The sequence below is a fragment of the Serinus canaria genome, chromosome 14 (genome assembly GCF_022539315.1).
Source record: "Serinus canaria isolate serCan28SL12 chromosome 14, serCan2020, whole genome shotgun sequence".
NCBI classification, from domain to species: domain Eukaryota; kingdom Metazoa; phylum Chordata; class Aves; order Passeriformes; family Fringillidae; genus Serinus; species Serinus canaria.
In genome coordinates, this window is record NC_066328.1 from 9,131,918 (window position 1) to 9,159,570 (window position 27,653).

Here is a 27,653-nt window from a genome sequence, read left to right on the forward strand (position 1 = left end):
CCGGGGGCCACCAACATGGCGGCTGCCTGACCGCTGCCCCACCGACACCGGGAGCGGGGGAGCGGCGCCGCCGCCGCCCGCCCGGCCCGCACACAGGTACGCTGGGCCGCGCTGCTTTTGCGCCTCCCGGGGCCGCCCCGGCTCAAGGGACCCTGCGGGCGGTGGCGGGGGAGGAGCGCGGCCTGGGCTGGGGTGGGCTCTGCCTGTCCCGGGAAGACGGCGGAGCCGAGACTGCGAGGACTCCGCGCTGCGGGGGCGCGGGGCCGCAGCGCCCTGACAGGACCCGGCACGAGCCGGGGCGCTTGGAGGCCGGGCCGGGTCCGGCCGCAGCCGCGGCCCCTCGGCTCCCGCAGCAGCACCGGGGGGTGCCGGCCGCTCCTCCGGGGGCTGTGAGCGGCGGCCCCGCCGGTGCTACCGGGGCCCGCAGCCCCGCGCCTTCCGCCCGGGAAGGACTCGGCGCACCCGCCCCGAAGTGCAGCGGCTGCCCCTGCGTGGCACCGGCTCTGCGGGGCCGCAGCTCAGCTCAGCCGTCCCGCCCGGGGGGATTCGCTTCGTCCCCGCGGTCGGGGCGGCTCGGTCGGCTCGGTGTGGCCTCTCCGTGGGTCTTTCCCGCAGCCCTGCGCTGCCTGGCTGCTGTGTCAGAGGAGGGCGAGCGCCAGGAGCGCGGAGCCGCGTCCGGCGGGAGCGCTGCCCGCGGGGAGCCCCACGGGACGGGCACCGCGACCTGCCCCGGGAGTGTCACACAGCGGCGGCAGTGACCCCTGCCCCTGGCTGCACGGCCTGGCACGTCCAGTGCTGCACACGAGGTGAGGTGGTAAAGAAAGGTTCGTGCTTGCATAGCCAGGTAAAACCCCAAAGGTGTGCTTCGGTGACATCACCTCCAGAGAGAGGTCCTGGTGCAGAGGAGCCCTCTTGGGTTCACTGCCAGAAGATGACTGTGCAAAGCTGCTTGCAGGCGAGGAGAAAATAAGCAAGTAATTGGGTCAAAATGATAATTGCCATAAATGTATGGAAGGTGCTTTAGCTTCTTCTGGCAGGTTCCATTTTACTGTGTGCCATGGGCCACCCTGAGCTCGAGGGCTGCTCAGAGCCCCTTCTAGAGGAGCCCGGGTGCCAGAGGTAGTAGTGGTAGTGATTCAGGAGATGGCACTTTTTCCACGGTGCTGTTTCAGCATTTATGCTTTCAGGCAATGATCCAGCAGGAATTCTTGGCCTTTCTTTGGCACTACATGATTATATGAAGTATATGTCAGGTTTTAGTGTTAGCACTTCAGGGATCCATTATTACTGACAAATTTAGTTTAAAAAAATTAAATACTGGATCATTTCTTGCAGGCCTGACTAAAAGTCTGTGTGTCAAATTACGTGCAGATTTGCGATTTACCTTCTTACAGATATATTTAAGTCTTTGGCAGTAAAATAAAATTTAATCTCTAATACTCAAATGCCATTCTAAGCTCAGAGTGAGATGCAGGATTCAGTTGCTTCCTCACTGATTTTTATGGTTCTTTAACCACAGCATTTTTCTTCATTGGTTCTACATTGATGGTGTTATGGGCAGCTAACGAGCAGTTTAATGGAGTGGCCTTTCCATTGGTCACTTTGCAGGAGAAATGAGAAGATTTAGATCTCTTGCCCTCCTGTGAGCTGATAACTCACATTATACTTCGATTTGCACCTTAAAGGAAAGTCCCTAAAACAAAAAGGTTCTACCAAAAGAAGTTTGAACCTGCTGACCATATTTGCTGTATCTTAATATTTGATTCCATTCTGTAACTCCTGTGGTATCATAAATATATGTGTATGAGAAGTGTGGAAGTTAACACTACTCTATGTGTGTGTATGTATCAGACACAGGATTGTGTCTGCATGCCTTCATTCTGATTCAGAGGATTTCTTCCAGTTGCATGAGTATTATAAGTTGTTCTGGGACACACTGCTTCCTATTTATAGATGTGTCAGTCTCACTTTCCAGTATAAGGATCTGTAGTCGTGGTTTATCTTTACAGGACTAAGAGAAAAATGTAGTTTCTGTAATACAGCATTTCCCCTGTGTAGTGACAGGTGGATTCACAAAGAGATTTTGTGTATAATTGCATAGGCAGTGTTCAGTGAGGGCCAGAGACCAGGCCCTTCAGGCTGAGTTTCTTTGTCCCTCCTTAGCTCAGGGAATCTTTATTTCTCTTCCCAAAAGTGCAATAACTTTCTCAGAAGAGAGAGAACAAGCACTTGGCATGCAGGCTGTCAGGAAGGGAAGGGTGGTTCCTGGTTCTCTCAGGGGTGTGAGGAAAGAGGGTTTGGATCAAGGTGTCCCACCTTTTGGGTGTTACCACATGTCCTCACACACCTTGGGCATCCTCCCACCATCAGCTCTATGCTGAGTGCAGACTGCAGTTGTTCCATGTCTGCAGAGCTGTCAGGTGTTGGGCCACCAGGGACGTGAGCAGGGAAAGCAAAAATGGAACTGACAAACCTCATTTCTTTGAAGCATATTAGTGTGTGTTTCTGGGAGGAGCTGGGTGCCTGATCACGGAAAACACTGAAATCAGTCTGATATCACATATTCAGGGTTTTGCTCACAGCCCAGCCTGTGGTTTTGCTCACTGCCTATTTGCTGTGAAGGTGTTCTGCATTTCTACAAAATTACCTCAGATAGGAATCTGAAATACTGAGGCATAAATTTTCAAATACAATTGTATTTGAAAATACAAAGACCCTGGGATATGCTGGTGCATAAAGAAATGGAGAATGCCAGCTCAGTACTGGGAGGGGCATTTTCTGGTAGCCAAGAGTCTGTAACTGAAAAATATGGATTAAAATATTTCCAGGTGCAATGGCAGAAACCCTGTAAGCCTGAATGGATGTTAATAACACAATGTCTAGCCTCTCTGAAAGGTTTCTTAGATACCTCTGTGTATATTAGTGTGACATTTGAGAAGCCTGTATGTCAGCTGAAATATACTGAGTTGCCTAAATTGTGTGGTGGCTTGAGTATTTGAGAAAAATGCCGTTGTTCTAGATGTAACATGGATGCTGGAACTGCTGCTCAGTTCCCAGCTGATGCTGTTTGCTGCTTATTTCTCTCTTTTCCTCCATAGGAGGTTCAGAGAATAAGTAAGCTGTCCTCAAGGAGTGAGGACAATGAGGGAGGGTTCCTGAACACAGATCTTGTTTCTTTGCCTGATCATCTTTGTTGCTAAAACTTATTCCTTGGTCAGTTTGTTAGAGGTCTTATTTTTTTATGCCTGTCTTGACCAGTACTGGCTGATTACCTTAACATTGTTGCAGTGGCATCCTGAATGATTTGTAAATCCTTTTGTTTGATTTCAGCAGGGAAAAACTATTGTTGATTTAGCTGAGAGATCATTTTTTATTCAGAGGTCTGAACCAGGCACAACACTGACTCCAGCCCTGGATTGAACATAATGAACTTTTGTTCCAGAATATCCAGTCCTCAGTTAATATCAGAGTCTTATTTTCATTGGAGTTGGTGTAGTTACGAAGAAAAATCTCTTCTGCTGGTTTTGGAGGACTCCAGGAAAGGCTGAGCAGTGTGTTCTGGAGCTCTCATTTAGCAGTACAGTCTGAAGAGTGCAGGTCAGGAGATGAGGCTGCAGCTTGTCAGGGAGATGAAATCAAAGTCAGGGTATTCCCAGACTGGAATATCTGAGACAGGGACCCTGCAAGGCCAGTTGTGGCTGGAAAACAGCTGCTACCTGTGTGTTACTGTTACACAGTGTAAAAAAGCTACACTTTATGCCAGTGCAAAGGGCTGCCTTTCCCTCCTTAGGGCACTAGTTCAGGGCTTTCTTGGTAACTGCAGCTTTCCCAGCAGTTATAGCAGTTTACCTATTTTTGAGACATTTGCTTGTCTCTACAATTTTGTGGCCTTTGGTCAAGATTGTTGAGTATCAGGGACCTGTTCATGCAAACACATCCATTCCTTCAAAATACAGACCAAACAGATTATCAGTGAAAGGAACCAAGTTAACTTGAACAATACTCTGGGCTGCATGTGGTATGTGACACAGATGAAGTTATTCATATGACATTCCTGTTTTCTTTCAGGTTGTGCCAAGGAATAAGCCAAGAAAAAGCTTTGTTTTATCCTAGCATGGCAAATGAAGAAGATGATCCAATTATACAAGAGGTAAAAGTGCATTGTAGCAACAGTGATTGTACATGAGAATTTTTTATTATTTTTATCCCTACAATTCCCAGTATTTCTACATTGCTGAAACACTGTGTCATCAACATCAGTGATTGTCTAATAACCAATGGCTGGGGCTGTACAAGATTTATGTTGTGTGGACCAAGTATAGGGCTCATGGTATCTGTTTTGTCAGAATAGTCTTGTCCATGTTGGCAGATGCAGCTCAGTTTTTTCACCCTTCATAATCTGTCCATGGCAGAAGAGAAGGTGGGGAATTTGCTTCTACCATGGTGTGCTTCCAGGGAGCTCCATTGCATGTCTCTGGGAAAAAACTGGAATGACTTTGATGATCTGTTAAACATGAATCTACAGTATTCATGCCTTCTGCTGAAGTAAGGAGTTGAGTTCTGGGTCTGGACTTCTTTAAAGGACTGCTGTGTCCCAAGAAGTAGCCACAGTGTCTTGTCACTTGATATTTGAGTTTGCACACCAGAAGCACAAGGAAGGGCAAATCCATAGAAGGTGAAAAGCCATGAGAAAAGCAGTGGCAGTTGTCAGGAGTGTGTCTGAAATGGCACCTTCCATATGTCTTATTCATGAAACATCTGTGCATTTTCAGTTCTTATGGCCAAGTGCAAGTGTTGAACCAGCTTGAGGATGTGGGTGTCTCTTGTCTAATTTAGAAAGATTTTATAAAAAACCAATAAGGGACTTACCTTTCAGTCATGCTGCTAAACTGAGAACTTCCTCCTCTTTCTATAATTGTGATAACAGATTTGCTTCAGATCCTTGGAGGAAAAAAATTCCTCTTTCATATTTGTTTGCCAGGTTTCCTTAGAGAGGAAAAACAGCTAGAGCCACTGTCTGCTGCCTCTTTGTAGTGGGATTTTTAGGTTTGGTTTGTAAAAAGACCAAATGTAGAATTTCATGTCAAAGTCAGCAGAGAGGAAACTTTTGACAGGAGAGTCACGAATCTATTTTATATTAGAGTTCAGATTGAAAAGCTAATGTTGTCAGTATTTGAGCTCTAAGGGTTATACTTTTATTACAGTTGGCATCTGATGAAAGTTATTTGTTTTGCTTTTTAGATTGACGTGTTCCTGGCCAGAAGTCTACTGGAGAAGCTCTATCTGTTTCAGGTATTTCTGTTAACTTTTATGCAGTGATAGTTTGTCTAAAATAAATGCAAAGAACATAAATTAATGCTTCAGTCTTGCAAGGACTTGGATATAGAGAACCTGTTTGGGTCTCAGTTTGGAGGCAGGAGCGAGGCTGGTTGGTGGTGGGGTCTGTGGGTGTGCAGGAGACCTGGCAGCTTTAGCAGGATGCTGCTGTGGCTGGGAGATCTCCCTGGGATAGCACACTGTCCTCTCAGCATTCCCAGGTCAGAAGAGAGACCCATGTGGCTAAACCTGGGTCTGCTCTTCTGATCAGCAACATGTGGCCTGTACTTTCCAAACTAACATTTACTTGTATACCCACAGATATTTTACTTCTAATAACTCTACAGAGAATTAAAGCTGATGGATAAGGTTTTCTGTTTCTGCTGGACTAATGTGTTACAGGTTGTTGTGGTGTGTGAGGGGCAGGAAGGGGGCTGTGAAGGACAAAAGCAGAGGGCTGGGAGGAAAACAACAGACTTTCTAGGTCATGTTCCCAAATCCTCTGATGACTCACAAATCAGTCAGTTAATGTTTTTTCTGGGTGTCTTGTGTCTGAGATCTGGCAAGTGGATCTGCATGTGAGGGGACAGGGGAAATTGAGTTGATTTCTGTGAAATTCTTTGATCTTCAACAAAAGAGGGGTGTATGAAATGTTCTGTTTTCCAGTATCCCATTCGCCCAGCTTCCATGACCTACGATGATGTTACACATTTGTCAGCGAAGATAAAACCAAAGCAGCAAAAGGTTGGTCATCATTTGAGTCCAGTCTGTAAAAGTTTTTTTATGATGTGCAGAATGTACTTAAGAAAAGCACATTATGCTGTTGAGCTGTCTAACCATGCAGCTGCTTGCAGGACCGGATCTCTGTGCTTGAAGGTATGAAGAGTCTTTTACTGTGTCTGTAAGGTAGGGTTTAGAATAAAAGTTTATAAATCATGGTGGGAAAGCCACTGTTTAAACAGAAAACAGAATCACGCAGGGAAATGTAGTTACTAATGGTTATTCAGTCTGTGGATGCTTGTGTGAAAAGAGCTTGAATGAAAAGGTCTGTACAGTATTCAGAGAAGGGTTGAAGAAGGATTGAACCTTGGAGCCATCCTCTGTTTCAGTGTCAGTGCAAGTCTTGATTTCTCTCTTGCCTGGTAGTGATCATCAGGAGTCCTTTTGAAATCACTGGGGCACTACAGGTAAAGTATAGCCAAAGCCACAATCATTGCACTTGCAAATGTATCCCAGAAATCTGGCTATTATTTTACAATATCTTATTTTAAAACTGCAGCATAGATGTCTGTGTTACTGCTTGGTTCTGGGAAATGGTTAAGGGAAGTGCTTTGGTGAACTTTAAGGTTAGAATGCATGTTGTGTTCATGAAGTCTTTTATTAAATTCAGCAAACATTTGCACTCTAAGCCCTGTACAAACCTTTGTAAATATGCTGTCTCATCCAGGGACTTGAAACTAGTTCAGTTTATGAATAACATAAAGGGAAAGAGAAAATAAGATGATAGCTGTGATACACAAATTTATAAGGGCTTTGACACACCCTGAAGGAGAATCTGCTCTGTATTGTCATAGTATATAAATAGAATTATTATGCAGGAGGATGCTTATTTTTGGACATTGGTCTGAAATTTAAAGTTGAAGTGGGGGGGAATAGTTCTTATAACTAAAGATTTAGAGCTTGTTACAGTGCTCTGACAAGTGAAAGTCAGGAGTAACTGAAGTCAGTGCTGAGTGCTGCAGTCTCGAATTAGCAGAATGGAGACCTTTGCCTCTGAAGAGGACAGAGTTACTTTGTATTCTTGGTACCAAACTAGAAGGAGATCCATCTTATGAGGGATTCTGAATGGTTCCTCTGTGATGGGGAGGCTTGAAGAAGGTTGCTTGTGCACCTGATTTGTACTGATAAGTAAATTAGACTGATAGTGTTGTGGAAGGATTCCAGCAAAGTAAATGTGTATTTCAGGGCTGCCTAAAGAACTCTGCTTTTTCTGATTCTGTTTTTGTGTACATGGGAGTTGATGCATCTCCAGTTTGTTGTTCAAATGACCTCACTGTACCAAACCCATCTACCTGCTGTTCAGCTCTGTGTGAGATTTGCCCTGTGATTTGAATGATGCTGCTTACATACTTAAATTTGCTGTAAACCTCTGAAAATGTTAGAAAGTGTGGGGCTGGGTGTTAATTGATATGTTTGGGGTTGTGTCATGGTAATTAGCTGTCTTTCCCTGGTTTTCTTTAGGTTGAACTCGAAATGGCCATCGATACTTTGAATCCGAACTATTGCCGAAGCAAGGGAGAGCAGATCGCTCTCAACGTGGATGGCACCTGTACAGATGAAACAAGCACCTATTCCTCGTAGGTGTCCTCTTTGCCTTCCTTTCCTTTCTGGGGTGAGCACAGATATCTGTGTGTCCACCAGTGGCTGTACAGTTACAGGGGCTGCTTTGGACACTGTCCTGTAGCAAGTATTCTTGAGAGTAACCTACATTTTTTGGGGTGCATCATGAATTCAGATTTGCAGACAGAAGTGTTGGATATTTGTCTGGTGTGGTTGTTGAGAGTCCATTTTGGGAATTGGTGCTTTTAGACTTTTGGTACCTGCATGCCACATTGCCTGTGGAATTCCATCTCACTGCCCTCCTCTGTCTGCAGGAAGCTGATGGACAAGCAAACTTTCTGCTCTTCCCAGGCTGCCAGTAATGTTTCCCGCTATGCAGCTGCTGTTTATAAAAAGGGTAAGTTTGTTTTGCTTAACCCTCCCATCAGGGAAGCATACTCATTTCAGTGTTAAGACCTATTTGATCTTTTTTGGGGGCCTCAGTTTTAATTGACTGATGGGTCTTTAAAGAAAGGAAAATTATCCCTTATCAATGTCCGAAGAGTCCTTGAGTAGGTCTAGCAAAATTGTAAATATCATGTAAGAACACCCCGGGTTTGTAGATGCCTCCAGAATCTTGACAGTTCATGGTGGCCTGAAATAATAAACATTTGCAGCATGAAATTATCATTATTATTTATATTGCTTTCTTAATCTAATTTTGTCTCTCTCATTTTCCTGTTCTGCACTTTTTGTCCCTCTCTTGACTGCCCAAGCCATCAGAGAGTTTTGATCTGGTGGTCATTTGAGATGACAAAATGTAGATTGTTTTCAGTGATGACTGTTTTACTAGGGGTCTTCTGGACTATGGGTCAGGCCTGTGCCAGAATGTGGCTCTCTGCAAGATTTGGTTTCAACACAAAAGGCAAAATAACAGAAACAGGTCTTGGTCTTTCATATTCCCTTGAAATCCTGAGCACTGGATGAATTTTTCACTTCAATCCTTTTTTATGTTTTGCTGTATTAAATATTTATGCTCAATTGAAGCTGTGGCTTTACAGAGACAGGGAGATAATGAAAAGTTGTGTCCTTGTGCAGTGGAAAAAATCAATTTTAACCAACATTAATTCTCTTCTTCAGGTGAACTTCACTTGACTCCACTACATGGAATTCTTCAGCTGAGACCAAGCTTCACCTACTTGGACAAGGCTGATGCAAAACACCGAGAAAGAGAAGCTGTTAATGAAGGTAAATTCTCCACAGTTGTGTTTTCTTAGGGGAGGTGGGATACAAGTTCTCTCTGTAATGTGGCTGGTAAGAGTCATTCTGTTCTGAAGGTGTTTATTCTAACAACACAGTCATTATTAGGCCATTTCTTAGATTGTTTCACTGATTTTGGTTTTTACATAAATGCTTTTATGAGCACAGAATGGGGGATTGGCAGAGAGATGGGAGGTGCTGGGTAGTGACAAAGGGTGGTGGTGGGGACTGTGTCCCCACTGCCACTGGGAAGGCCATGGCAACAGGATATCCTATCCCAGGAGCAGTGTGGTGCTGTCATACATGGCACAGTTTGGTATGTGGAGTTTTCAGTGTGCTTTCTTCCTGCAGGGGTGCCCAGAGCAGCTTTGGCTCTTTCACTGCAGCGGTGTGTTTATTTTTGTGTTTTCTGGCAGGTGGTGATTCATCCCAGGATGAAGCTGAAGATGATGTTAAGCAAATTACTGTATGTCCACATTTTCCTTTTTATGCTGGTTCAGGCAACAGTTCACAAGAAAGCTTGGCAGAGTGAAATGAAAGGACAGCAAACCTCAGCTGTCCTGCTGACCTGGGCTTGGGTGGGGGCAGCCAGGTGGACTCGCCCTTGTTGCACAAGCATAAAGATGGCACTGAGAGCAAGCTAGGGCCCCTAGCTTGATACTGATACACCAAATCAGTAATGCAGATGGGTTTTTTCCAAGGGTTTTAGGGCTGTTTTGAATGATTCCCAAATCTTCTAGGTCCGATTCTCCCGCCCTGAGACCGAACAAGCTCGGCAGCGACGTGTTCAGTCCTATGAGTTCCTGCAGAAGAGACAGGCAGAAGAGCACTGGGTTCACCTGCATTATTATGGCTTGAAGGTAGGTGTGTGCTGGCTCCTGAGGAGGCTGACTGAGCCTGAAGGCTCAGCCAAATCCAGAACCGTTTTTGATCTGGGCCCATGGGAATAAGGGAATCATCAAAAGAATGAAGAGGAGCTCTGTAGGCTGGAACAGACCCTGAAGTGCTCTGTATCTCCTGCTGGATAATGCTTTGGAGTCTCCACACTTCAAAACTGAGGGCTAGACAAATCTAAAGCGGGGGGTCTGAGTGTAAGAATCACTTGGGTCTTGGATTATAAACTGGAATTTGTGAAAGACTTGGGAAACCCATTTAGTCAGGTGTGAGAAATCCTGTTTGGCTGACTTGCGCATGTCTGTCAGGAGATTTCAAAGGCATAGCAAGGGAAATGTTCCCACATCACATGAGCATCATACAAGGAAGTGAAAGCAAAACATCAGCTAGCAAGGTGGAACAATTGAGTGGTGGAATGATGACAGGGTGGTCATAGTTTGGAATGAGAAATCCAGTTCTCTGGCATTTTGTATATTTTCAATATTTGATAATGACTCTTGTTTTTCCCTGTTTCCAGGATAGCCGTTCTGAGCACGAGCGCCAGTATTTATTTAGTCAAGGTCATGGCCTTGCTGAAAACACAGAATTAATTAAATCTCCCAGGTAATGGTTTGGTGGTTTCCTACAGAAATTACATTAATTGGGTGGGACGGTTTTCAGAGTAATAAGCAGGTATATTCTTTAAAAATCTGCTCTTTGAAAATCCTATTCATTATAAAAGTTGAATTGTTTTAAAAAACACAGAAACAAACTAGCTTTCATCTTACTGAGGTTGCTTTCTTTGTTTCCTTGTACCCTTGAGATTAAAACCTCTTGTTTTTACTCAGGGTTGTAGCTTCTTGTACATTATCACAGCCCTACATTATTTGGATTGTGAATACTGCAAAGGAAAATTAAACCAAAAACTTCTTCTGGATAATATAAATTAATACTCTGAAGCCAATAACTTCCATTGTTAGCAAATCTTATAAAACTTCCCTTTGTGATTTGTGGGGACAACTGAAACTACTTGAAAGGTGTTTGTGTCTGTTTCTTGGTGACTGCAGCTCTACAGGAGCCTTCCATAATGTAGTCAGTGCTTCCCTGTCACCTGGGACAGCCATGGCCCAAGTAATAGTGAAGAGGCAGAGTCTGACTCTGGTAATGGTGTTGGCATGTTTTTCTTGTAAATCAGTGATAGCTGTTCTGAAGAGTCTTTTGGATCTGATTCTTTCTCACAGACACTGGTAATTGCATGGGTGGGACAGAAATTTTGCTTTTTGCTGACCTGATTCTCTCTCTCTGTGGAGTTTCATATGACCCTGCTGATGGCTGTCAGATCACCTGTGTTTAAATAGTTGCTTGTGCAGATCCTCTGTTTGGACACCTCTGCTGTACAAAAGAGCTGGGATTGTGACTCACATTTACTTCATACTCTCACTTGTCAGTAGCTTTTATAGTTCTGAGGAGGTGGGAGTGGAAGGGACAGCTCTTTTCAGGCTGATGTTTGCTTTGTAGATTCACACAAGCGGGTTTACTCTAAGTGAGAAATTACTGTACTTAAACGTGGCAAGACTCAAGACAAGCATTTTGAAGAATGTGTTTCCTTTTCTTCTAGTGAATATTTAATGATGCTGATGCCTCCAAGCGTAGAGGAAGAGAAGTAAGTGTTTGTACATAATGTTCAAAGTCCACATTGGCTGGATTCTCCTTTTCATGGGCTGCAAATCTGTTTATCTGCAGTGAGAAACCAATGGCTCCAAGCAACGTGCTTTCTATGGCCCAGCTGAGAACTTTACCCCTTGCTGATCAGATCAAGATCCTGATGAAGAATGGTTTGTAGCTCTTGTAATACATTTGCACTTTATGACTTCTAGTTGCCTCAGATAAGGTGCTTTCCCCAGTTTTACCAGTTCTGTCACCCCATCAGACAGACTGTCTGGCTCTTTGATTCTCTGAAGAATCTAAATCCCAAGCCTTTCCCTAAAAAGAGCAGAGACAGCTGATCTCACTGTTGGTACACTTGCCATCAATTTACTCTTAGAAACTTCTAATTTGATGATAGCTTTCTGGATACACATTCAGCAAGTATCTCCTGGAATGTGGGGGTCTGACCATGTACAGTCTGCACTTTGGCATTTTCTTGGACGTTTTTAATGATATACACTTCATGAGTGTCACCTAGGAATTTGATTTTGTCTCTTCAGGATTACTCTCTGATGAGAGCAAATCCTGAGGATTTTCCCTCAGGAGCTTCCGGCCTTGTCAGGTATCTCTGCTTACAGATATTGCCAAAGATTTAGGTTGGGGTTTTTTTTAATTCTTGTTTTATTAAGATGTTAATTTGTGACCAGCGAGTCAACTCTGCTGTAACACTAGCAGCTACTTTCAGAACAGATGATGCCTACAGCACAGGGCGGTTAAACTGAGGCTTTATTTCTTTCCCCAAGATAAATCTTTGCCCGTGCCCATGCCGAATCCCCGTTCCTGGGGGTGTGAGCGCAGTTTGTGACTCTGTGTTTGCCTTGCAGTGAAGGTGATGCCGTTCGCCAACCTGCTGGGTCTGCTGGGCTCGGGCACCGACCCCACGGCCGTGCTGCGCTGCGTGCAGCAGGTGGCGCTGCTGGTCCAGGGAAACTGGGTGGTGAAAAGGTACGGCCCGGCCCGCCTTTGTCCCCGGCATCCCTCCCGCACCCCTCCGGGACCCTCCGGGCCCCCGGGCTTTGTGTCCCCGCCCTCGTGGCCCAAAACACCCGCGCTCCCAAGTCGCCGGTGAAACCTTTGCTTTCGTGTTGTCTGTGTCTCAGTGCAGTCAGCTATTCTGTATCCAAAGAGTTGCTGTGAAAGGATCATGCCTTAGTACCGGTCCCAGGTGGGACTGTGGCTGAGCAGTGATGTAATCTGTGTTTGCATCTGAGTTGTGACAGGTTTTTGATGTCTGCTCTCATGTTCTTTTGTGAGAGAGCTGTTCTGAGTTCTTCCAGAGATTAGCATCAAATAGAAACACAGAAAAACCAATGTCAGCTCTAGTATCTCTTAGCAAAATTCAGTCCTGTAAGGATCTCTGTGCAGTCCTGTTGCTGTTCATCCGTGGATGCTGCTCTTGTCAGCTGAAAACAACCCTCAATAAATCAAGCATGGAGGTACTGAGTGTACCACATGAATTGGAGTCTGTATCATCTTCCTGTTTATTAGGATAGAGCATCCTATTGGGAACTGAAATCTAAAATGCAGTATGATTTTATTTTTTAACCTGGGTGGAGCCCTGCATGCAGAGATTTACAGTCTCTGGAATAGCTGTGTTAAGATGAATGGCATCAGCTGCCAGTCCAAGTATGCCAGCAGGATGTTTCAGCTCTTGTGGTGCAGGCCTGTATTAGTAATGTGACCAGCTTTTACAGCAACCCTGCTGTCCCTCCAGCTGTTACAGGAGGAAGTTGGGAGCAGCTTAAAAGACAGTATGTTAGCATTGAGATTGTTCTTAGATTATAGCTGATTCTTTGCTGCTAGTCCAAGGAGGATGTGAGGATCTGTAGTGGATGGGGTGTTTGAGCAGCACACATCAGAGCCTTGAACAGAGTGGGTGCCCATTTCTTTCGCCTGGGTAGGATCAAGATCATGAACCTGAGTTGCTGTGGGGCTTTGGAGAGCCTGGTAACACATGTCATCAGCTGGCCCTGCAAGCAGACAAGGACACAGACACAGAGTAATGTTGGTCTCGGGGCTGTTGATTCAAGTATGGCATTTTGTAATACTGTTCTGTTAAACCCTTGATTGCTGGGAAGGAAATAAAAAACTCTCTTGCCCATACATCAGCATTTTGGCTAAATGCTGCCTTCAAGGCTGCATACCAAGTTAGCCTAAGCACTTCTTAGGATCATTCTGGTCTTGTTTACATGGATCCAAAGGAGGGTGGCCTTTGCAAGAACAAAGCAGAGCTTGTAGCTGTGTTGCACACACCTGCTTGCCACAAGGCTGTGCTTTGCTGGCCTAAGCCTTTCTGCACTAGTGTAATTGCAGTGGAGTAATTACACCAATGTTAATGCCTTTAATGAAAACCACGCTTTGCATAGAGGTATAATTTAACTGCAGAACAGGGAGGGCATGTTTGTTATGTTAGTCTTCACTAATGCCATTTTTCTGGAGTACCTAGTAACTAATTTCTCTTCCTTTTTAATTAACAGTGATGTTCTCTACCCAAAAGATACTTCTAGTCCCCACAGTGGAGTTCCTGCAGAAGTGCTCTGTAGAGGGAGAGATTTTGTTGTAAGTATAAAAGTGTTTGTTGCTTTTAATGAAAACACAGGTGAAGCTTGCCTGGGAGGCCACAGCATTGCAAAACTCTTCTGCTCTACTGCAGCGAGGTGTTTCCTCCAAGGAAGTTGTTTGTGCTTTAATCCTGAAGGTGTTGTTACAAGTCTTCTGTGGGAATGTTGATGTAGGCTCACTTTGTGTCTGCCTGGCAGGTTCAGATCATCTGTCATTAGCAGCACTCATCCCTTTCTAGCGCATGCTGCAGAGCACTATCACATTGCCCCCCCAATGTGGGGCTTGCAGAGCAGCCAGGACTGGATAATGAAGTGCTTGTTTCTCCAGCTCTATTTCCAAGGGCTCAGGACTGAGGGCTCAGGAGGGCAGTGTGGGTAATCCTTGTGCTCCCTGAGCATGCACTGTTGATCTTTAAAAAGGACTTTATTCCCTAGGGCTGCTAATCAGTGAAAGGACTTTGTTCCCAGGCACCTTTTGTGAGCAGTAGCTGCACATGGAAGTTGAAATGAATATGGGTCTTGTAAACACACACATAACCACAGCAAAAAGGAACAACCTCTGCATTGTGTTTATTTTCACTAACCATGGAAAGAATTAAGGTCCTAAGTGGTTCCTAAGTTCATAATCAGTTTATGGCTTCCGCCCCACCAGAGCAAGTCTGAGTGCATAGCTCTCATTTGTTTCAGTTAGCCCTGAGTGTTTTTGCAGAGTTTGTTCAGAGGTTTAGCTCTGAACAGGAGAATGCTGTGCAAGAGACTTTAAGGGTATTACAGTACTACTGTAAGATCAAACTGATGGTGATTGAAACTGACTTTTCCTGCCATATGGAGGCCTGGATTCAGGTGTGACCCAGTGACATAAGTGTTTAGGACACAGCAGATTAGGTGACACGTCTTGTGTAAAGTTCAGGGACTAGAATTATTTGGCTCAGTTAAGTAAGGGATGCTGTTTTAATATTTAGGGTGAAAAGATACATTATTTTCATTTGGATTATGTTAAATATACCTTCCATGAGAAATGGATCTGTGTTGATCGTAAAGGCAAATAATTTGCTGATTAATATTACAAGAAGGAAAAAGTTTAAATGTTAGAAAATAGAAAGGATCAATATTTCTGGCTTTCAGACAAAGAAATGTGTGGTTTTAAGACTCAGAAATTGTGTTTAATGCTGTATGGCATCTGTGGAGAAAATGTGTTCTAGCTTAAAAAGTGAACTTTATTTCCCTAGATATATTTGTGCAAAGTAATTAATAAGTTTAAAAAACATTTATGGACTTCTTGTGGTTTAAGACAGAAATGCCCTGTGCCCTAAAGTGAGTGGATTTGGTTTGTGTGTTTGTGGGCAGAGAGAAGCTGAATGGGAGGGAAGAAGGCATGGATGATATTGTAGGCCAGGAAGAAATTGTCAGTAGTGAGATTTTGGATTCTTAACAACATTATTAATACACACAGATCAAGAGAGTTTATTGAAATTGAGACAGGAAGAAATGAAAGGTCATGTTCAGTGTTCTGCCCAAGTCCTGTCAGCCTGCCCTCAGCTCAGGATTTGGAGCTCAGGAGCTGCTGTGCAGAGCACCTGGCTGTGCCCTACCTGGGGACACGTGTGTGAGTGACAGGACATCTTGGCATAACTGTGACTGTGATGGGGGTGGAAGAAGAGAACAGGCACTTGGTAGGGGCTCTGTGCTGCTGAAGGGCAGCAGCATCAGCCTGCACAGGCCCCTATGGAAGAGTGCCTGGAGAGTGTCTCTAGGCTGATGATGAGGTATGAGAGAAGTGACTTCTGGGGTCCCAGCATCACTGCAGTGGTTTTGTTGAGGTTTTTTGTTTGGTTTTGGTTGGTTGGTTGGTTTTTTTGTTTTGAAACCAAATGGAGTTTGAGTTCAAGAGATTCCTCGTAGCTTTTGTAGTCAAAGATTTGCCAAGGCACACCATGGACTCTCAAAGCTTTTGGGCCTGTGTTCATGGCCCTTTGAGGACAGAAGGAGCCAGAAGATGTTTTTCCTCTATCTGGCTGAGAATCACTTCTACATTCTTGAAAGGAATGGGGGTTCTATTTTTGTGGTAATGTGGTTGAACAGGGTCATTGCTACAAGTTCAGTAAAGCTACTGCTACCTGCAGTTGTCAGGTTTTCCTCTTTTGTTCCCTTCCTAGATGTGGAAGTTCACACAGGACCGCTGGGTGGTGAGAAAGGAAGTAGCAGCAGTTACAAAAGTGAGTGGATTCCTTTTCTTCCCAAATCCAGAGGTGTTGATAAGTTGGCCAAATGTTGCTGGGCATTGTGTGGGTGTAGATAGTGGATGCTGCTGTGAGCCTTTCCTCTCACAGTGCCTGCTTTGCTCTCCATCTGGAACAGGTACAGATAATACTCTTTCCAGAGAAAAACATTCTGAGCAGCTCCCACGACTCCAGACTGGCCTTGTAGCTGAGTCACTGGAATGCATCCTCTCCTCTCCTGTGTTTCATTGGAAAGCTGGGCACAGTTTGAATTGAGCTGACTGAAGGTGCTTACCCAGCCCACAGAAGCTGCTCTGCATGGTGTCTTAAGAGCAACTCTTCTGTTGGCATTTGTCAGTTACAATATTGAGTAAAAACTCAGGCACCTGAACATTCTGTTAAAAGTGGCAAATGAATGAAAAACATTAAGTCAAAAGGACAAACCCCAAATTCTTTAAATGCACTAAAATGATGAAACAGGAGTCAGTTTATGCACATACCATCTATTTTTGGAATGTAAGAACCAGTACTGCATAAAAGCTGGGCATGTGTAGGTGCAGCATGTCTGGCCTGCAGCTCTAAAATAAGATTAACATTGTAGAATATGTTTCTCTTCCCCATAGAGCCTTTTCATCTCAGTTTGGAAACTCCCTTTTCTTTGCAAAACAGGCCATGAGCTATTTGACTCTGGGGTGATTAATCACCACGGCTCTCTGAAGTCCTGGGCTTTTAACAGTGTGTGAAAGTGTTGTGCTGCAGAGCAGGATGAGTATCTCTGACTTAGCTGGGGGTGTGCCCCTGGAGGTGCTCCATGCACACCAAATCAGCCCAGCTCTCCTGTCCCATGCACAATGCTCCCTGCTGTATCTGTCCTGGGTAAACTGACTTCCATGCTATTTATGCTTTTTCTTTTTCTTTTAGCTTTGCCCCGAAGATGTGAAAGACTTCCTAGAGCACATGTCTGTGGCAAGGATAAACAAAGGCTGGGAGTTCATGCTCCCTTATGATGAAGATTTTGTTAAGAAGCATCCAGATATAGTTCAGAGGCAGCAGATGCTGTGGATGGGCATTCAGGCCAAGTAAATATTTCACTGTATTTTGGGGAATAAGGTAAAAGCAAAGAACTGTTTGGTAAAAGGTTTCTGTGGACACTGATCTGCATTGCCTCCAAGTTTCTCCCTCACAGTGCCCAGGCAGTGGTGTGGTGGCAGGTGTTGTTGCATCACTCAAGTTATTCCTGGTTCTTGGCTCCCTGGAGAGATGGAATGTTCTAGCTAATGGCTAAAGCTGGCATGGCTGCATGCAGACATAACAACTGAAACTATCCTGGAATATTGTGTCTTTGTCTTTCAGATTAGAAAAGGTCTATAATCTCTTAAAGGAACACTTGACACCAAAGAAACAAGAGGCACAATCAGGTAAACAGAATTGTCCTTGGATCATGCTGAAGCACTTGCATGTTTTCATCTGCCCATCCCTATTCCTAAGTGATGTTTTGGAGTTTCTCTATGATTTTGAATGTGGTGGAGATTGGTTTTGTTTAATGTTTCTTTCTTACTATTTTCCTCTGGAATATTTAAGACAGATCTTGGTGTGTACTAACGTCACTGAAGTTGGGGTGACACCAGCTACTGTGGCATCCTTGTAGCAGAGCCAGGAGGAGTCTGTGGCCCTGGTGACTCACTGTTTGACACTGTAAAATCAGCTGGTTCTCTTACCCACTTGCTCATTTAAGGCAGCTTGTGGGGTGTAACCAGCTCCTGAAGGGAGGACAGACAGACCCAGTGCACAAATAATTCTCACCTCTCAATTTAGTGTTAATGCAACTTAATGTGAGTGAGGTGGTTTTTTTACCTCCCTGATTTGCAGGAGGCTCTCTGGTGTGGTTGAGGGCCAAGCAGTCACTGGAGAATGTGATGGCAGGAGGCTGGAAGGAGGTGTGAAGCTTTCTGCTTTTGACATCCTTCTCCACTATGGATGGCAGTGGGAGTATTAGAGTAGCTGCTCCAAAGTCCTAAAAGATTGTGAAAACTTGAGATTCCAGAGTTTTAACTGGACATTTGGCTCAGTGCCAGACACTGGAGCAATTGAGGAGTGTAAGCAGAACTGACAAAGGAGCATATGAAACCATTTCAATAGCATGTGTCTGATCTGCTCAGAAGGATTAGGTGGTGGGTTATTTGGACAGGATTAGTGAGCCTGACAGCAGAGAAGGTAACAGCAATTGTGCTGGGCATGCCATTGCCTCAAACACTGCACTCCTTGCTTCGGCAAGGACTGGGTTCCTCTGCTGCCAACACACCCCTTCCTTTCACCTTTGGATGGCTGGGTGTGGAGAGGGGAAGAAGGGCAGGATTCCATGGGAGAGAAGTCCTTCCTGTCCCTTTCAGGCCGTTTCTGGGTGCTAGCACTAAGCAGAGGGTCTGAGCCTCTCCTGCCCTGCTGTGCAGGTTCACTGTTAACCCTCCTCCCTGTACCTGGTGACATCCTGGTGCTGCCTCTGGCAGGGGCTGCCCCAGGCCCCACCAGCCACTAGAGAATCTAAAAGACAAAAAGAAGAGGTGTTGGACAAAGAAGTATTTGGGTCACAAGCAGAGATGTGTAAGCAGTTTGTATCCTGATTTCCTGAAATGTGGAAAAGGCCCTGGTGATTGAACAAACACACTTTGCTTTGGATTCCTTGACTGGAATACCGTTCCCCAAACATTTGGCTTTAGAAAAACAAATACACACTGCCCTCAAAAATCCAGCAAAACCCCCCAAAACTAATGTAAAATCTAATCAACAGACTGGGTTTATGCCTTAGATTTCAGAAGCAGATGATGTTTCCTGGTTTCATTTCACTATGAGCCCTGCTGAGATTTATGGTACCTTTTGTTTCTTACCAGCTCATCCGTTGCTGGTTTCTGGGGAGCAAAGGGTCAACATGGCTAAAGCAAAAGTCAAGCAGAACTATGGGCAGCTGGAGAAGGAGTTGCAGAGGCAGAAGGCAGAGATGAAATCCAACGACAGCTCGGCCAAGCCGGATGCTCCCAATATCCGCATTAAGGAGGAGCCTGTGAGTGTGGAGGAGCCCATGGACACCTCAGCCCACGAGGGCCTGAACAACGGCCTGGTCAATGGCCTGCACCCAGCCCAGGGCCCCATGGAGCCTGTGAATGGCCACCTGCCCGGGGGCTGCATCGACAGGGTCGCCCAGGAACTGAAGGCCTTTGTGTCCTCCACGTTTAAGAAACAATTTGTGCTCACCCTGAGTGAGCTTAAACGGTTATTTAACCTTCACTTAGCCAGTCTGCCTCCAGGACATACCTTGTTCAGTGGCATTTCAGACAAAATGTTACAGGACATGGTGTTGGACACTGGCTGCAAACAGATTTTGGTGCCTGTAAGTATGGTTTTCCCTTGGTGTGCTTTGGGGGAGAGATGGGGGGACAGTTAAACATCTGAGATGTGAAATATTTATGTCCTGTGCTGATGGACCAGAAGGACAGATGTGCTCTGAGTACCTGTCCGATACTGATGTGTTGGAGCTGCTGGAATTCTGTCTGGAATCCTACTTCTGGCAGGCTCTGCACTCTGCCCTGTTGTCCTTGGGACTCCATTTCCACATCCAGGGTGTGGGGCCATAGTGATTTGCTGTCCCAGCTTGCTCCTGTTAACACGATCTAAGGCAGTCCCAGATTCCCATCAGCTCTCCTGGAATTGCACAAGCTCCTTCCCTCGGGGACAGGGACCCAGCTGGGAGGGGAAAGGTGACATTGACTGCCTGGGAGCAGCAGGGCACACCCAGCAGAGCCTGTGGGAAGCGACAAAGCCCATCTGCAGCAGGTTTCCTTGGCTTCTCTGTTTCCTCCTAGGCTGTGCAGAGGTGTCTGTTTCTTTGTCTGTATGGAAACAATGTGGGTGATTTCGTGAGACAGAGCAGGGCTGGGAGACTCTGCCCTGCTTAGGAGAGCAAAGGGAATCTGGCATCATGGGAAAGAGCCTGAAAGGAAATTAATTTTACAAGACATCTGGCACTGCTGATTGGGTTACAACCAGAAGGAGCTTGGGAGCAGCTGCCTTTGGGGAGAGAGGAGAAGGAACATGTGAACTGCTCAACAGAGCAGGAAGCAGGAGAGGGCTGGGAGAGCCTGGAGCATGGGAGCTGCTGGGGGGGCAGCAGGAACGTGTTCAGTCGTGTGCAAAGTACATGTTGTGGCACCTGGGAACCCAGTAACAGCCTGGAAATGTCACTAGGGAGAGCACCAATTGTGGTGCTTGCTGCTTTCTCTCCTGGCAGTTTCCAAGTCCTGGGGTGGTGCTTGCCTGGAACTGTCTCGGTGCTGGCCAGGCTCTCCCCTGCACCTGGTGTAATGTGTGCCTCTGCCATGCTGATGGTAAACAGCTGAGGTCATTCCTGCTCTGTTCCTTGGGACTGGGGCTTGGAAATTTGAGGATTTTAGAAATCCACACAAGAAGTGAAAGCGAGATCATTTTTCTTTTCAAAAAGCAAAATAAAATCCTGCTGAAGAGAGGTGGCCAGGAGCTTCCTTCTGTGTGGGAAACCCTGTCACAGGAGACCTGCAGAGGTGCAGAGGGGTCCCTGGAATGTCTCTTAAGGAGACTGTTGCAAGTTTTAGTTCTGCTGACTCAGAATTTGCTGCAGTACTTGAGCTCTTGTGTATGAGCCTGTACTGCTGGCAGCAATGTAAATCATTGTCCCTGAGCCTGCCCTAATGCTCTGTGCAGATGGCAAAGGTGCTGGGGCTGGCTTTTACTCTTTGCAAGGGCTCAGACACTTTGGTGTTTCTTGATTGTTCCCCTGGACAATTTTGTCAAAACCCAGCAAGGGCGCCTGAGCTCAGGGAAAGCCTGGAGGGTTCAGCGTGGGATTTCACAGTTACTCATTAGTTTTCTGTAATTGGAAGTGCTTTGGTGATAAAAATCAATGATCTGAGGTAATTAAAATGATGTGCTTTGGCGGGTGAAGACACTCTTGGCTTGACTGCTTACCTGTTACGGAAAACGTGTGGCTGAAAATGGCAATTGAAACCTTCCCAGGGGGATGCAGGATCTATTCCAGAGCTGACCAGCAGCACCCAGGGTGTGAGATAAACAGCATTTGTGGGGAGCCAGCAGAGGCCACTGCAGCTGCAGCTGAGGCTGTGGGGATGCCTGCATGGTGCTGTCCTTGCTGTCCCTCATCAAGTGTAAGCGAAAAACACAGGTCAGGAAAGAGCAAATCCTGAGCTGGTGCTGTCATGGGAAAGGGTGAGGAGAGGGGACAGACAGAGAGGAGAGGAGATGAGCCCTGGGCAGGCAAGACTCAGTGCCTGTGCCCTGAGTTGAGCCACTCTCCCACCCCATGGGAAGGGCCCTCTGGCTCCTGAGGACCTACACCCATTTCCTGCAGGCTGGGGGTGGCTGGCTCCTGCCATGGCTCCCTTCCCATGGCCCCTGGAGTGGCAAGGTTCTGCCCAAAACTTGAGGATATTTTTGAGGCCTCAGGAAATGATGTAACTGTTGTGTGTCCTGCCTGGCTGGGCTGAAGGAGGGGAGTGCAGCCCTGCACTCATAGAGCCCTGCAGGCTGTGCCAGTGCCAGGCTCCCTGAGAGCTGAGATCAACAGTTTACCTTTAGGATTTCTCCAGCTGATAAGTTTTTTTCTGGCACTCTCAGCCCCTTCCATCTGGTGTAGCTATAACTGAGGCTGCCTGGCAGTGGCTCCGTGCTTGAGTGAGAACTTCCCAGAGCCCAGGGCTCCTCCCTGAGAGGTTCCATTTGAACGTGGCAGCTCTGGGACCTGGGGTAGCACAGAGTTCATCTCCCAAGAGCCTGCACTTGCTCCAGGAGCTTAGAGCAGGAAGGGGCACAGGGCAAATATTTTAAAAAGGATTTTAAGGTAGCAGAGAACTGTTATCAAGGTGAGGCTGGGGAGATCCAGGTGACATAAACCAGCAAAGGGACAGCAGATGGCAAGGCAGTGAACTGTTAGTTCTGTGTGTCTCTCTGCAGAATCCCTGATGGCATTTCCCACTCCCAGGCCAGGCTGTGTGACAGGAGCAAGCAAGCAGGGAGCTGCTGGCTTGCAGCAGTGTGCAGAGGGAGGCTGGCTGGGAGGAGGAGATTCCGTGTGATTTTCTTCCCAAGTATTGTGTTTGTTTGGAAGCCGTTTCCTCACAGAATGGCTGGATAAACACAGCTGTGTTTCAGCCCTGTGGCTCAGGCAGGAGGAGTTTGCACTCTGGGGCTGTGCTGGCTCACTTGTCGAGCCCAGCAGGTTGTGCCTGGGTGCTCCCAGTGCCCTGCTGCACTTTGCCATTCCTGCTGTGTTGTGTGGAGGGAAGCTGGAGTATTTGATTCTATCTCTGCTGAAAACCTACAAGAGAGATTATTCCTCAAAAGCAAGTGTCCTTATGGGAGGAGAATTATGTCAGGTGCTGTGAGCCTAGTTAGCCTGAATCCTGGCTCTAAACCAAGTGTAAAACCTTGTTATATCCCAGCCATTTGGACTAACCTGCAAGGCAAAGCTGCTAATCCCACTAGGCAGCTCCCAGTGGACAAAACCCTTCCCCTTTGCAATAAGATCAGAGGCAGAGCATGAAAGAAATGCTGATCTTTTCACTCTGTGATGCACGAGTCTTTTGGCTGGTGAGGGAGGCTGGGAAGAAAGGTTTGGTTTGTACCAGCAGCCAGGGCTGAGGGATGCTGGCACGATTGGGCCTGGCTTGTTAGCTTTTCATAGATGATTGATTTAGGTCATCTGGGCTGTTAGCAAGGAATAAATCGTTAGTGACAGACAGGAAGGGACATGTCAGGAGTGAAGGCATCTTCCAGCAGTGCTCATTAGTCACTGCTTCAAGGGGAAATGTTAAGGCAAATGGATGGTATTTTATTTTTTTAGGGGGAGAGGCAGTTGTACTCCTTCCTGTCTGCAGGGGTGTGAGGCTTCTGCCTCAGAAAAAATGAAAGTGTTTCTCTAGCTTGGCACATGGGGGAAAAACAAAACACGCAAAACCTCTGTCACTTCTGGAGCTGAAATGAGCAAATAGCTGGTTCACTGTCCCTCAGTGTTCAGTCTTTTGAGTCCTGTAGTCTGCCCCAAAACAGAGATGGCAATACAGCAGAAGCACCTGCATGTCAGTAGTGCTCATCTGGGATTAGTGAGGCAGATAACTGCAGGATGGAGTGAATCTGTAAAACCTGCCACTGTAAAGGTAAAAACTGCCAGAAGGACCTGCAATGCACTTGGTGCTCTCAGCTGGTCTGGAAGCAAACACTGCTGACAGGAAAAATCTAGAGATTCTTTGCCATGGGATACCATCAAGGTCCAAGCCCTGGGATTGTTCTGGTACATGGTGGTCAGTTCTCCACCAGTGGGAAACTGTCCCCATGCACAGTTCATGGAATTCCAGAATGTCCAGCAGTTCCCTTGAAAGCCCACCTGTGGTTGGTGTGTGACAGATGTGGCATGAGTGCCCTGTGCAGGGTGTCCCACCCTGAGCAGAGCCATCAGTCAAACCTGGGCACGTTGAGACACCTCAGGGTGCCATGGTGCTCATCCCATTCCCTGGTGTGACCCAGACCATGTTTCTGCTCTGCCAGTGGGGCTGTGAGAGGGTGCTGAGCAGGCACAGGGCTGCCAGAGCCAAGGCACCCCTTCCAGTGTGGGGTGGGACAGGAACTGGGTTTTTTCAGCAGTTATTATTCCATGGCAGCCAGGGTTTTGATTCAGTAATGGGTGTCCAGGGATACAGTATCATGGAATCATTAAGCAGAACTCATTAAATAGCTGGTTATTTTTAACAGCCTCTTGTTCTCAGTTTCCTCCACAGACTGCTGCCTCACCAGATGAACTAAAGGTCTATGCACTTTGGGAAGCTGGTGACACTTATGATCAGGTAATGATAAAATAAGTGACATTCCCCACTATATTTTTATCGAGTGTTTGGCATTGTTTACATCCATGTTTCTGGAACTGGTACAGCAGATAGTTTTCCTTTTTCTTATTGGTGTTTTCAACAAACCAACCTGTTTCTGGCTGAAAGGAAACTCATAACATGTTGGTAATCATGTCAGTAACCATCTCAGTGGTTCTTTCTGAACCTGTGAGAAGAATGGATTCTCCAGTGCAGGCCTCAGTTTTTTTTCCTTTTGATGGTAATGCAGCATTAACCAGAGGTTCCCAGGTGTATCTGTTTATACTTAAGAGCAGGAAATGATTGCAGCATACGTGAGCATCTGCTGAGTTCTCACTGCTGTCAGGGTAAACGAGGTAAAGGGCAGGTGCCTAATGACCTGTGGATGGGCAGTGCAATTCCCAGCTCCAGGAACTGAGTACATTTCTGTAGGAAAGAGGCAAGAATTAGCCAACCTCTTGCCTGGAGTGATGTGAACTCCCATGCAAGCATTTGAGAGGAATACATTGCAATGCCTTCTTCAGTGTGTTTTTGTACCTTTGGGGTGCCCCAGGTCGCAGAACAAGACCAGGTGTCTGGGTCTGGAGGGACCCCTGTAGAGCCCTTGGAGGATAAGGCACTGCTGGAGAGCAGGAATATATGGGATGGTTTCAGGATTATGAAGCAAGAATCCTCTGATGAAGTTCAGGGAATGTTTTGTACAGACTAAGGCATGTGCAGTTGGGTTAGAAAGGCAGGAATAATTGTTCCCTGTGTACTTACAGTACCTTTTCTTTTAAAGCATCGCCAAGTTTTGCTTGAAATCTTTTCGAAAAACTACCGAGTGCGCAGGAATGTCATCCAGAGCCAGCTGAGTCAGGAGTGTGGGGAGGATCTCAACAAGCAGGAGGTGGATAGAGTGTTAAAGGTGAGCTTCTGATCACTTTGGGTCTGAGCCAATTAATACATGGGTTTTAATGCTTGATTTGAGCAAAGGATTATATTTGATGTTGAACTGACAAATGATAAGGATGACAGAATAGTTGTTGTTGTTGGAATATGGACAAAGCCTGTGTTTCAGCTTGTTTTCTTAAAAATGCACTTGTCTCTCTCTGTCTTCTTTCCCTCCAAGGAACAGTGGCTCACACATTATTTTGTATTATTGCTACAAATCTGTCTGTCATCTTGGAGCAGCAGAGAATAGAGTGTAGTAAATGTGATACTTGAGTTCTTTTTAAATAATGCAGAATTAAACATTAAGGAGGTGGGAGGGCTCTGCCCAGTGCTCTGAGTTACCAACTGACTGCTGCTGGTTAATGCTGAAGAGCACAAGTGCCACATGTTCAGAAGGAAGTGGATTTTATTCTCTGGCAGGATGTGCATCTTTGCACAGAGCAAAATCCTGGCCAAAACCAGCAGGCAGAGTAGTAGTTAACACATCTCATTTTAAATGTTTATTTAAATCCTTTCATCTCTCTTTGAAGATGCACCATTTACTTGCTCAAGAAATTTAAGGTATAAATACAGACCACACAGGCCCATGACTTTAAAAGAGATGCAGGATGGCCAAGCAGAAAGTTGCCTACTAAAGTAATACTTTAATCATTGTGGCTGGGCCTTTGCTCACTGTCACCCACTTCAATAAGACAAGTGCTTAAGTACTTTATTACATTGTGATCTGCAAATGAATAATAGCATCTTTGAAGAACTACAGATCTGTTGCTGTGATAATAAGCAAACTGGTCTTGCTCAAAAGAACCTGGTCGTCTTAGCAGTAAAATAAGCTCAGACATTTCTGCCTGCTAGACAATATTTCCTTTGGCTCCCTGTGCTGGTGGATTTGTTAGCGACTACATGAGCTCAAGTATCAGCCCTCCTGGAACATCTAGACAATGTACTGGCATTAGTTTTTCATGATGCTGTTGCTACAGATAACCTATTTCTAGAAAAAATACTTTCCCCTAAGTCATCAGGCAGTTTTTATGTGAGTGGGTGACCAGCCTTGTGTTGTGGCAGGCTTTATTGCCTTGAATACATTTGTCACAGGACTAAGGGAAATTACCTTTGTTTCTGAAATAAAATTTAGAAGTATGATTTAATGAAATGGGAAGATTCTCTGGCTTCTTTAAGCCACAAGAGATTGGATTCCACTTGAAGTGAAATTGGTTTTGTTGACTCCTATTTCCCTGTCTGCCTGTGCTCATTTTTATACACAGAGGAACAGACTGACAGGGTTTGTGTTTTTGCATTTATAGATCAGTCTGCAAACTCTCTTTCTAACCTCTGGATTTGTTTTTGTTAGGGACAAGCCACAAGACTTCAGAAACAAAGATACATTTAAGCTCCACAGCCTCTGTTCTGCAGTAGTACTTGAGCCTGTGTTGAAATACTACCTAAGAGGGAGGTTGGAGTAAAAGAAAGGGAAGCTGTTAGCTCAGAACTCGAGACTTTGCGCTCACCTAATAGAAACAAGGAAATGAGGCCCAAGACAACCCAATTCCTGTGCTCCTTTGCTGAGGTGCTGTAAGCAGAGCACGTGTGGTCACAGCAGGGCTGCGGTTTAACACTTCATTGTCATAGAAAGGGTTTCTTAAAAGGCTTCATATCCAGTGACTGCCCTCACTCTCCTGCTCTGTCCTGCTGCTCCCCTCAGCCTCTTTCTCCTCTTTACCCTTCCACTTCCCTGCTCCTCAGCCCTCACATATCCTTCCTTCCCTCAGCTGGCCTCTGCATGAGCCCCAGGTTCTCCCCCAGGAGCTATTGCTGTTCCTCACTGCCTTGGCATCATTTGTCCCTCTGTGGCTCTCAGCCTTCCCCCCGTCATGTGTCCCCTCCATTGAAGCCCTCTGTCCTTCAGGGTGGGGACATCCTGTGCCCTGGGTTCATGCTCTCTCCTGTGCACTGGAGAAGGGCTCGTTACTGATCATGTGTATTGTCCCAGAGCCGGCCAGTCATTCTCAGGACTTTATGGACTTTAGAATCATACAATCTTCAAGGCTGGAAGAGACCTTTGAGATCATCCAGTCCAACCATCAATGCAGCAGTACCACAGCAACCAGGAAACATCACCCAGCCCCAGATGCACACAGCCCTTACAGCCTCTAGGTAACCTCAAGGGCTGAGCAGCCTAACAGAGCCTTTCTTTCCCGTCTCCCCAGGACTGCTGCGTGAGCTACGGTGGAATGTGGTATCTTAAGGGGACGGTGCAGTCCTGACAGCGGGGGCAGAGGTGTCAGGTGATCTCGGGGACGCAGGAGGAGCCCCAGCAGGTGGCACAGCCAGAGCAATGCCGTGGCCTCGGCAGCCAGGGCGGGATCTGAGCTGCCCTGGGGCCCGTGGGCACTGCGGGCAGCCCCTGCCAGCCCAAGACTCAGAGTTTGCATGGCCTCCGAGGCGCGGCGCCGCCGGGAAGGCACCGTGGGACCCTGTCTGCAGCTTGATTAATCTGGGATTTCTAATGTATTGCAATTCTCCTTCTGTTTCGTTATGACAAAATAAAACCATATAGTGACACAGAC

At 46.1% G+C, this 27,653-nt stretch overlaps 1 protein-coding gene across 1 annotated transcript; it reads left to right on the forward strand.

Annotated features, from left to right (window-relative positions):
* POLR3E (RNA polymerase III subunit E) lies at positions 1 to 27,652 on the forward strand. Its single transcript, XM_030229889.2, has 21 exons — positions 1 to 96; positions 4,069 to 4,150; positions 5,242 to 5,292; positions 5,983 to 6,060; positions 7,558 to 7,673; positions 7,971 to 8,053; positions 8,776 to 8,883; positions 9,312 to 9,361; positions 9,636 to 9,755; positions 10,307 to 10,392; positions 11,387 to 11,431; positions 11,512 to 11,603; positions 12,300 to 12,420; positions 13,953 to 14,034; positions 16,193 to 16,252; positions 17,177 to 17,334; positions 17,609 to 17,673; positions 19,144 to 19,640; positions 24,061 to 24,138; positions 24,938 to 25,063; positions 27,294 to 27,652. Exons 2-21 carry the CDS (start codon positions 4,115 to 4,117, stop codon positions 27,348 to 27,350), a joined length of 2,109 nt encoding a protein of 702 aa, XP_030085749.1. The 5' UTR covers positions 1 to 96; positions 4,069 to 4,114; the 3' UTR covers positions 27,351 to 27,652.
* The last annotated feature ends 1 nt before the right edge of the window (position 27,653 follows it).

Bases quoted from the DNA above. Each gene is read 5' to 3' on its own strand.
- POLR3E (XM_030229889.2), top strand. From the start codon at position 4,115: ATGGCAAATGAAGAAGATGATCCAATTATACAAGAG. The intron at 6,061-7,557 runs GTTGGTCATCAT...GGTTTTCTTTAG, and splicing joins TAAAACCAAAGCAGCAAAAG to GTTGAACTCGAAATGGCCAT. The intron at 7,674-7,970 runs GTAGGTGTCCTC...CTCTGTCTGCAG, and splicing joins GAAACAAGCACCTATTCCTC to GAAGCTGATGGACAAGCAAA.